Source organism: Gavialis gangeticus, unplaced genomic scaffold (genome assembly GCF_001723915.1).
Source record: "Gavialis gangeticus isolate Ggan-Ray unplaced genomic scaffold, GavGan_comp1, whole genome shotgun sequence".
In the NCBI taxonomy this organism is placed as follows: domain Eukaryota; kingdom Metazoa; phylum Chordata; order Crocodylia; family Gavialidae; genus Gavialis; species Gavialis gangeticus.
The window spans coordinates 121,989,441-122,001,041 of record NW_017729032.1 but is presented as its reverse complement, the minus strand read 5'-3'; the positions used below and the strand labels follow the sequence as shown (position 1 = coordinate 122,001,041).

At 42.1% G+C, this 11,601-nt stretch overlaps 1 protein-coding gene across 1 annotated transcript in view; it reads left to right on the top strand.

Moving 5' to 3' along the window:
* Positions 1-11,601, top strand: part of UGGT2 (UDP-glucose glycoprotein glucosyltransferase 2) — a 246,877-nt gene that overhangs the window by 151,406 nt on the left and 83,870 nt on the right. The window contains exon 22 of the mRNA XM_019524912.1: positions 929-1,060. Within this exon, the coding sequence (XP_019380457.1) occupies positions 929-1,060 (132 nt within the window). The remainder of the gene's footprint in view (positions 1-928; positions 1,061-11,601) is intronic.

Below are 11,601 nucleotides of genomic sequence, written 5' to 3'. Positions count from 1 at the left end.
AGAAGATTCTTGGAGGTATGCCAGTAACTGGAGGAGATATTGCTATGGGAGGTTATGGCAGTTTTAATTTTAAGAAAGACAAAACAAATTTTAATATAAAATCTTCCTTAGCAAACGAACAGGAACTTTGGAATGAAAAATATGGACTTCTTTTTACGTATAGATATCAATATATTTAATACAGTTCAGTGACATACAATAATCTGATCTAAATAGTTTTTAAAAAATGTCAAATATTCATGGAAATATTTATATTCTAGAGTTTACATACTTTTAATAAAATTATATTTCTAGGGAATATAAAAATAAATTAGTCTAGTTATTTTTATAATTAATGTTATCAAGCTAGTTTAATTTTATTTGGTCTAAAACCCCCTGCTTAATCTGTATATTTCTAATTAATTTATTTCAGTAGAGTTCTACTCACGAAATTAATTATGTCAAGTAGGACATACTATTTTGTAAGCTCAGCAGAATCAGAATTTAAACTTTGAATTACCACATGCTGTTTACCCAAATGCACACTTGAGTCAAGGTCTTTTGAGTGAACATTTTAAGAATTACTAGTTTTTAATGTGACTAAATATGTTTTGCCCCTAAAGAGTGGAGAGGAGTGCAAGTATTTTAACAGAACAGTAGACTTTCTTAGAATAAGATAGTATAATTCCTTATGTGAGAATGTGCTGAGCCATAGAAAACAAGTGTCTATCTCAGTATTTCTCACCTTTTGCATTAGTATTCAAGGGGAGAAAACTACAGATTAGGTACAAGGATGACTGTGGCTCCATACAAGTGGTCATATGGTTGGGTTGAAGTTTGACGCTATTATTTTATTTTGATAAACACGTTTTGAAAAAAATCTCTGCTGCCTACAATTGTATTTCATTTTTGTTGTGTCAGTCTATCTTAAATTTTACTTCTGCTTTAGGGACTAGATGACAATATTTTTGAGAAAAAATACAACACTTTAGGAGTGAATGTAATTAAAACCCACCAGATGTTCTGTCGAGAGGTTCTTAAACTGCTTCCTGGACAAATGGCTGTTGTAAGCAATGGGAGAGTAAGTAAAGAAATACTTCATTTTCTCAATGTATGACTCTTCTCTTTTTAATTTCTATTAAAAATGTAATGCAGTCTCAAGTTATCTAGTATGGAGAAAATGTATGCTTTTCCTTATGATTATCGGTAGTGTTTTTTTTAAGATTAATTTTAGTTACAGCCATTATATACTTAAGGACATGCAATTTCCAGAAAGAAAATCTTTGAGAAAAGGAACAAAATAGTCAAGGCATCATCTCAACCAGTGGGATTTTAACTACCTGTACTAAAAAGTCTTTTGCTTTTTCTCTGGGTTTCTGCCACCAGACACAATACAAAGATAACCTGTCCTTGTTGGTTCAGAAGCAACTAGCAATTTCAGCATTAGCAATCCCAGCAAACAAGCAAGAGGCAGCCACATTATTAAATAAGACAGAGATTTTCCTAACATCAGTTACAACTTTCAGCCTTCTGTACTTAATTTTGAAATGTACACAAGATCCCATTCTTCTAACTGGGAATGTTCTCTGGAGTATGCCCATTCTATGTATGTACCCCATTTTACATCCCCTGAAGACATAAAAGTCAAAGTGGGCCCATGTGTCTCTCATTTTCTTGTTATCAGCAGTGTCTGCAGTAAAAAAGGAAGGGTCTACTTCTTTCATGCACCGTGTCACTTGAATCCTTTTTATATACTTCACACATAGACAGACAAACAAGTAGAGGAGTATTATGCGCTGATCAGGGGTGGGCAGTTATTTCCACCAGAGGGCCACTTAGGGAATTTTGGTGAGTTGCCATGGGCTGGGTCAGCATCCCTCCGCCACTGCCGTACTGGGTCAGCATGCCCCCGCAACAGCTACCAAAATTCTCTGAATAGCTCTGCCGAGCTTGGCAGAGCAGATAGGATAGGGATGCTGGCCGGCAGGAAGCAGCATCTGGGATCGGGATGGGTGGGGCCAAGGCTGGGGCTGGGATTGGGATCATGGGGTGATGACAGCATGGGGCTGGGGACTAGAACAAAGCCATGATCCACTCCTTGCATGCCGCTACAATGGGTGCTGGTTCCATGGGCATGGGCATGGGCATGCAGGGAGCAGATCACAGCTTGGCTCTGGGCCTGAGCTTCAGCCTCACACTGTCACCACCTCACAATCCCAGGGTCTCCATGAAGACCAGTTGGGACCTGTGTGGGTTTTGCACTCAGACAGGCAGATGAGATGGTGCCACAGGTAGGCAGGGAGCAGCATCTGGAAGTGGGATGAATGGGCAGAGCCAGGGCCAAGCTGGGATTGGGATCTTGGGTGGTAACAGCGCAGGGTCGGGGCTGGAGTCAGGGCTGGGGCCAAGGCCTGGGCAGAGCCATGATCCGCTCCCCATATGCCACTGCCACAGAACCAGCGGCCATCAAAGCGGTGTGTGGGAAGCAGATCATGGCTCTGCCTCAGGCCCTGGCTCAGTGCTGTCACTACCTCAAAATCCCAGTCCTGCCCACTTTTTCTGCTGCCAGATTGCCACTCCCTGCCCAGCAATGGCCCCATTCCACCCACCTGGCTATGTACCCTGCCCATGTGCATCCTCGATTGGTCACCATGGAGACCTCACCCACCCACTCCATCTGTTGCCCTCAGTGGTGGGTTTGGGGCAGATGGGCTAGGATGCCCGGACAGTGACAGTCATGGAGATTGGCAGCAGTGGGTCCAGCAGTGGCAGCAAAGACAGGTGGCAGCAGCAGGAAGAAGCTCCTGCAACAGACGCTTGCCAAAAAATGAGTCTGGCTACTGTACCACCCCAACCCCACTGTGTGCCCGGGGCAGCCAGACCGGCCACACACACCTGGGCTGGCAGGGCTGAGGGACTTGCTATGAGCCAGACAAAATCTCTTGGCAGGCGAGATTCAGCCCATGGGCCATATTTTGCCCACCCCTAGTGTAGATAGTGTTACTTATTGTAGTTTTTCTTATTGTTTTAGTGCCTTCTGACTACTTAAAATAAGCAATAAGTTTGTTGGTGTTTAGGACTTCCTAGTACTAATATTTAGCTGAGATGGCTGAATTGAGGTCCCTAGGATTCAAAATTTGTTCCTGTTATGGTGCAGCTTAATGAAGATCATTCAAGGTACCTATTTGTCTGGAAGAGGTACACATCCACAGAAAGGGTTCAGACTGTTGTTTCTTTTCTAAAGAAATGCAGGTAGCCAGAGAGGTTCTCTTTAAAATATTTCTTCTAAAGGACACAGTGAGAACCACAAGAGCACATGATTTACCAGTTTGGGCTGGCTTCATCTCTGAGTACTCCTTTAAGCTTCAGTTCAACTGTGAGCTCTTGGGCTCACTCCTTCAAAAGCAAAAAAAAAGTGGCAGTGTCCATTTCTGTCCATTCATCTGAAAGGGGCGAGATGGAAAATTTGTCCAAGAATGAGTACATGCCTATGTCGTCTTTCGTGGTGTCTCATAAAATGGGGCATAGATAGCTTTGTGCCTCTCAGTCAAACAGTAACTTTCAATTGCACCCCTCTGATACATTGGGAAAACTAAATCTCTGAATAATGATGCTTTGTACTTTGTTAGTGTTACCTCACAATACAAACTTTTGTGTACCTGGTGCTGATGACCCTGACATCTACCATTATGGTACAGGTGCTCTCAGCGTTTACCTTTGCACACTGAACATGTATTCCTTTCTGCAATGTGGGGCTGTGAAATAAATGTACACAGATTTCCAGCTTTGGGGGTTTGCTCACATATCTTTTTTTCTCTATGATTAGAAAATAATGAATGTATGTATGCATTTGATTTATTTGCCCCCTCCCAAGAGAGGGAGGGAAATGTATTAAACCAGTTAAATTATAAATACAAAATATTAACATGATATGTAATAGAACAGATTCCCCAGACAGTGCCCCAAAACTTAACCCTCCCTGCTAAAGGCCAACCCAAATAAAAGGTTTTGGAATGCTTCTAGAAGATGTCCAGGTTCAGTCTGTCACAGACCACAAAGGAGAGGGAGTTAGAGAGGAGGAGTGACTAGTGTGAACAACCCTCCATTTGTTTTCACCAAATGAACTTGGTGCTAAGATAATACTGGAAGGATGTTGTTCTTGGCTGACTTGAGCAATCGTGATGGAACATAAGGGAAAAAGACAGTCTGTTAGTATATAGGGCTTAGACTGTTTAGGACCTTAGAGTTAAAAACCAGATCCTTGAATTGTGCCCAGAAAGCATATTTAAATCCAACGCAGACTCTGGAGCACTGGAGCTAGTGATTCACTTCCATCTGAAGATGGTTGCCATGTTCTGCACTTGTTCCAGACCATCCTCATTGGCAGCCCCACATAGAGCATCATATTACTCTAGTGTCAAGATTATGAAAAAATGGATGCTGATGGCCAGATCCACTGAAATAAAGGATCATAGCCTTCTCACCAGATGGAGCGGGTGAAAAGTGCACCAAGCCACTGCTACAACCTAAAATCTAGGTGCAGTGAAGGATCCAGAGATAGCTCAAGTCTGTGAACATAAGTGACAAGGGGTGGCTGAATCTCATCAATAATAGGTGAATATCATTAATAACAAGATACCCGTTTCCATATTGCAAGCCACACAGCCCACAGGAAATACTTCACATTCCCAGTAGGAAAGTCTCATTACCAGTATAGCATTCTCTCCCTTGGACTCTTCCCAGTGCCAATTGCCAAATGTCTGGAAATGAAGCATCTTTCTTGTAAAGACAATTTGACCTTTATTTGTCCATATCTTGAAAATAATTCAGGGCTTCCCATCAATCAGATAATCTCCACCCTCCCAAAACTTTATTATATTATCAGGATTGAATGGACTTCCCTTTGAACCCATCACAGCTTGTTCTTTAAACCATCTATTTATGATGACCACCTTTTTAGAAACTATAGCCTTTATATTAGAAAATAAGAGAACCACAGCCTTATGGCAGAACCGTAAGTTCTCTATAAGGGCAGGTGACACCAAGGCCTTACCTGAAATGCCTATCTAATTTTCATCTCAGCCAGATGATCTATGTATCAGTTTTCTTTTCCCAAACCTCACACTACTCAAAAGGAAGCTAAACATTTAAACTTGGGTGTGTCAAACTATTTTCTCATGCAGAATGAATGAGACTTTTTCAGAGTTTTACTACACCAGGGTTATTAACCAATGAAACCTGCTAATGCTGCTTGACCCTTCCCTTACCCGCTGATGGAATCAAGGTTTTGGGGAGCGGCAATGGCATTGCATTAACTAGCTGAGTTCTGAAGCTATGCTGAAACAACATTTGTGGCAACTGCAAGGATTAATGTCTCCACCACTGCTCACAGTGTTCAGCCTGCAGAAAACCCTGTAGCCCAGATCCAGCCCATAAGAAGTCCTATGGTCTGGATCTAGCTCATGGCGCCCAACAAATTTGGCAGCCCTATCCTGTGCTGTTTCTTGCTTTTGCTGAGAAGATGAAAGGGCAGCCTGTATTTTACCAATGAATATTGAAATAGATTATCTCATATTCCACCCTCATCAAATTTTTATACAACAATGTTATCACAAAATTTGAGCCTTACATCATAGACTTCTTAAGACACACACAGCTCTTCCTGGTGATATGCTTGATGACATCAACCACCTTGAGTATACCTGCACACATCTTTGGATGGGAACAGTCCAGAGCTGACTCATCCAGAAACACTAAGCTGTTGTCTCAATCTGATATTCTCCCTACCTACAAAATGCATTTATCTGATGGAGCTAGAGGTAATTTTTTTCTACCCTCTCCATTCTCTAAATAGATTTATATCCTATCTGAGGACTAGCTGCTGCACACCCAGAAGTTTTTATGGCTCTCAACAATTGGATTAAGGCTGCCTCCTTGTTTTGTAGGAAGATAGATTTTGTGAGGAATTATTAGCCAGATGCATAGAGATTGGTACTTATAGTTAGGCGTCTGCCACGCATTACACTTAAAGCATGATTAACCAGTTAATCATATCTTAAGTTGTAATCTAGCCACACATTAAAGCATCAGAAAACAAGGAATAAGTCACAACGTTATTCTACAAAAAGTAATATCTTTGTGGCTGGTTCCTATTACACCATTAATTGAATGTGTGGCCAGGTACACCCCAGTGGCTGGGAGCCCCATCAGCTGATCTGGGTCTCCAGCCACAGGGGTGCATCATGTGCTCCTGCAGCTAAGAGTTCCATTAACCTCAGAAGCTTTCTGCTTGCCAGTACAGCACCAGCAGTAAGCCATGATGTGAAATGATGTGCAATCCCACAGTCACACCTCCTGCCAGGTACGTGTGGCATGACAGAAAGTGAAATTCTGTGGATCACGCGTCAGATCCCATTGCATCTTTTCCTGAACAACTAGAGGGGCCTGTACTCAACATGGACCGCACATCTTGATTTTAATACCAGATTTGCAAAGCAATTTTGCAGTTGTTATTAAACTGGGAAATCCTCAGCCCATCATCCCTCTGGGTTTTACACTTTTCCCTTTTCTGTTGAATAGAGATCTTCAGAGAATCTTGAAGATGGAAAGAGAGATTATGAATTGGCTCCTTGAGGCATGCTTTTGCATAATCGTGCTTTTTATTTGGTGCCTGGCCCTTTTCAACAGTTTGTCCTAAAACTGCGAGGTCCAAGAGAGACTGTATATGGTCTTGGACCTCAAAGGTTTAGAACCATAAAGGGGTCCTCATGTCAACCCCAATTGGAACAAATATCTAGAAAGTTCTAGTTCTTTATGGCACTTTGAGCAAGTGACTCTTCAGAGCAATCTCTCAAATTATAGTTACTGGTAAGATGCATCTTTATGCTTGGTAAGAATAATGGGCTCCTATACACATGCAGAGAGACAGTTCCTATGTGCTGGAAATCCAGCGTATCGGAGCAGACTCTGGCGTCATGTATTAGTGTCCCTGCACTGAAAAATGGCAGTGGAGCGCTTTGAACTAAAGCTCGTTCGATGAACTTTAGTTCAAAGCGCCCCGCTGCCATTTTTTGGCATGGGGAATGCTGATACATGTGATGCTTGGGCACTTTTAATTATAAGCACTAACTAATTAAAGCGCCCCTCCATGTCTCCCAGAGTACGTGTCAAAATGCAAAGTATGTTTATGATCACTGTGTGTGTAGAGTAAGTGGTAAGTGCCTATATTTTTAAATGGTGTTAGAGTAAAATCAACTTTATTTTTTTTAAGTTTTGACTTTGAATATATGTATGTGTGTACTTATTTATGTACTGGTTCTAAAAGCTTGATATTGACTGTATTTTTTTTCCTGTGAACTATCAGCTAAGAATAGCGTTCTTGAACATAAAAATCACAACTACCTTAGGATCTGATTCCTATAGCTTAATGTTTGAAGTATAACTAATAATATTTTAGAATATATTTTCATCCTGAAATTGTCTGCATTTTTATACAATTAGTGTGATAAATTATAATGCATGTAACAAGTAAATCTTTTCTAAAGACCAATACATTGCATTCAAGCTTCTCTCAACTGTTTGAGAGAGAAATGCATATACCTACAAACGTATTCTTTATTCATTATATTATCTTGAAAAAATGTTCATTTATTATAGAAAATGCTGCACTTTCTTTTTCAAAACTAAAGGATATGGCATTACAGTTTAAAATCAAGAATGGCTTTTGCTAAAGTGTGATTGTAGTCAGAAGTGCAGTTGTAAAAATGACTTTGTAGGTTTTGTCTTGATTACATCCATCATCTGATGTTGTCAGTTTACGACTACAATTTGTAACTCTCTCTACAAACCAAATTTAAATTCCTAAACTCCAGCTGGGTACTTTTCTCCTCATGCACTTCCATCAGAAGTATATGTTCTACATCTTGTGTTAGGTTCTCAACTGCACCTGTGTAATCCTACAATTAACTTATACTCTTAGCTATTTTTGTGCACTCTTTTATCTTCATCATGGTACAGGTCCAACTAAGTAAAGCATAGTGATATAAGCAAAGTGCTATAACTTAGCTTTCTTGTGCTAATGGGAATAAAAACCATATCATAATTCAAATTAGGTTTTTCTCATTTAAGTAAGTAGATATAATATTCCAACACATAAGGAGGTTTGAAATATTAAGTACAAAGATGTGATTTTAGTAATTTTTCAGGGAAGATCTGACTTTTAAACATTGTACAAGGCAATGCTTACTTATTTTTCAAATTGCAGTTTTACAGTAAAAGTGGCACTGTGAAGTTTTATGTTAATCTCTCAGCTATTTTAATATCTCTTAAAATTCTCATGGTTTTTAGATAAAAAGATTTTTTCCTAGTTGCTCACCCTATAAAAACCAAGAATCAGACAATACATTTCCAGTTTTCCCTGCATCTTATACCATAATTAGAACAAATTGTGAGCCAAATTCAACCTTCAGCTCCATGCTTGAAAAATTTGACTGTAAATTAAAGAAGTCAAATTTTGTCTTCAGTTAAACAAAGACAATAGTCCTCAAGTTTGGTGAGAATATGTCAAATTTCTATGATACATTGAGAGATACATTTTACCAAGTCAGTTTTCTGAGTGAAACTGCTCCTCAAAGTTCATATGTGAGGATTGTTGAAAATTAACTCAGTTGTTTTACACATTGGGATTCAATGGTAGTAGATTTTGAAATTGTCTCTCAGTGGGTAATTACTGAAGGGTTTTGCTCAAAAGCCACATTTTCTCTGAAGAAATTTAAACCTTCAGGATGATACAATGCTTTACATTTTTTGCATCTCTAATTATTTCCCAAGGCAGTAGGAAGAAACTTGCATTTAGTGCAAATGGTTTTCACTAGTGACTAAGAAGTTATTTAATATGTATATATTTAAACGTAATGGTACAACTTTTGTTGAAAAGAAGAAAAATCTCTTGGGTCTTTAACAGATTTGTACAGGGAAGAATTCAGGCCTAGAATTGGAGTTAGTACAGAAAATCTGCTGATGCATAGTCAAATGCCATGGCCAAGCATTACTTTCTAGCTCTAAGAATTTCAGAGACAAATAGCTTGGGAGCTGGAATTTCCATGCAATCCAGACCCCTGGCCTAAACAGATGAGCTCGTAAGCCAAGCGACACTAGAGGATTACTTAGAGGAGCCCATTAATTTATAGCCTGCCCTCTCCCTTGTCTGGGAAGTAGGGAAGCTGTCAAATGAAAGTTGGCAGCTGCTGAAAAGCTACAATTGCCAGAGGTAGCCTCAGGGAGGGTTCTAGCCCTGTGAGAAGCCCCTTGACCATCCTGCCCATCAGCTAATTAGTGTGATACGGGACCATTCTTCTGTGGTGGGAATCTTCGTGGTTTGTGCCTTAAGAGAATAACCCCTGTTTCTTGCACTCCTGTGGGCCAGCTTGGCAGCCAGCCTCCCCAGGCAGTGCTCTGAACTGACTGATTGGCAGTGCATGGGACTGAATGGCAGTACAGGGAGAAGCAGGAGCATGGTAGCAGGGCTCCCTGAGTTGTATCACTCTGGCAACACATGCTATCTCCCCCACAGTACTTTGGGCTGACCCAGAGAAGTGAGTGCACAGAGGGAGGTCAGGTGGGGGCCTTCTCCCACAGTGGGAACCTGTTCCAAGAGGGTTTCTAGCCAAAATATTTCCCCCACAACTGTCAGTCAGCTGGTTGCTGGGAGGAGGAAGGAAATTTTTCATTGCAGAGTCCCTACAGGTCTTCCTGTCAGCTTGCCCTTGAGCAGGAAACAAGTGCTGTCCTTTCCTCCCTTTCTGTTGAACCACTGTACACTCCCTTTTTGTGCTGGAAGAAAAGCTTTCCTCCTGACACAAATGTAATACCTGCTCATGGCCAAAATGGATACAGCCTACTCGTTCATAACTGCCTCAGCTCTAAAGTGTCAACAGGAATAAAAACCAACAAAAACTTTATTTAGTTACAAATATCAAAGGATTAGACATAGGACCTTTTTACACATTAATTTTAAGTGGCTTCTTGAGCTCTTAACCCTTTCATTTTCCACACATTAACATCTGAAACTAGTTTTAACCACACTTTAGGCAGCTTAAAGTTACGCCACTGCAGTTATCTCTGATCCCAGCTTGCATTCCATTAATATGTGTCCACTCCCCAGATGTGAGCCACCCCAGTTGCAGTCCTCCATCATCCTAGGATGCAATATCCCCTCCCCCACCTTCCTGTTTTATGTGGACAAACTTTGCACCCTCTGAACTCTCTGATACCAAGCCAACTCCTCCTCCTGCCCCCAGGGGTAGGAGAGCTGCAACCTCATGCAAACAGCCTGCAGAGCACATGCTAGCTAGCCAGGCTGCAGGGCACAGACAGGTCCAGGAGTGGGATCTAAGCATGGTGGGGAGCAAAGTAGGGGCCTGGATTGGGTCCTTATGAGCTGGGACTTCTTTTCCAAGGCTGGGACAGTAGCTCCCTCAAAAGTGCCTTCTCTGCCTGATCCTACCTCCCAGCCTTCCTGGGAAGCACGACAAGCACCGCCTACACCCCTATCCCAAATCCCAATTGATTAAAACATGAGACCTCCTTTAATTTACTTCTGTGACAAAGGCATATTCCAGGCCTGATAATACTATGGCCCCACTCTTGTCTCTGGGCAAACTGCCCACCTTGCTTGTCTGCCATACCTTGTTGATAAATGATTATGATGTCAAATATGTGGGAGGCTGCCCTTTGTGCACCCAGATGACCATGGGCAATCAGTACATGCTCCTACCATCCCTACACGTGTCCCATGCCTCACTGATGTCATGCTGTAAAAATAAACAGCTCCAGCTTGCAGCTGGGTCAAAGATAGCCCCTTGTAAGGCCACTCACATACCACCGTACTTTGGCCTCTCTCTTACTGCCCCCCTCTCAAAATGGCCGCTCACACAGTACCTATCCAGACCACACTCCTGCTGCCCTACTCCAGAGAGATCCTCAGGCTTGTCCACTCATACTTTAGACAGCCCTGGCCCAGCCTATTGGGCCTCTCCCATGATCCTCATCTGGGTAGTGACTGCCAATTCCTTTGCTTACTCTCTTCAGCTAGCCCTGACCCAGCCTTTTGGGTCTACTTTGACACTCATCTGGGTGGTGACCGCTGAATCACCCCACTCCAGGCTCTCTCACTCCTAGCCTCTCACCAGGCCATTCCTTACTCCCACACCCTTGGGCAAACACACTGGCCTTCCTACTGGGGCCTGGTGTTGAACATCCCCTTGAGACCCAAAGGGCAGGAAGTCAGCTGGGGTCATAGGATCCCAGCAAGATAAGCATCTAATTTGCTCTTGAAGGTGTTCTATGTAGGTGCTTGAACCACCTCCGATGGCAGGGCTACTCCACACTTTGGGGGCTCAGGCAGTAAAGAATACAGCCTGAAATGGTCTTGCAGTAGTTTATAACCATTCGACCTTGTCATCCCTTGGGGCGCTCTGGTGAACAAACGTTCCCCCAGATACTGGTGGTCACCCCAATAAAATTATAGGTGGCCATCAGATCACCCCTGAGCCTGCGCTTTTCCAGGCTAAAGATCCCCATAGGTCTCAGCCTGTCATCGTAAGGTCTGTTTTCCTGATCTCT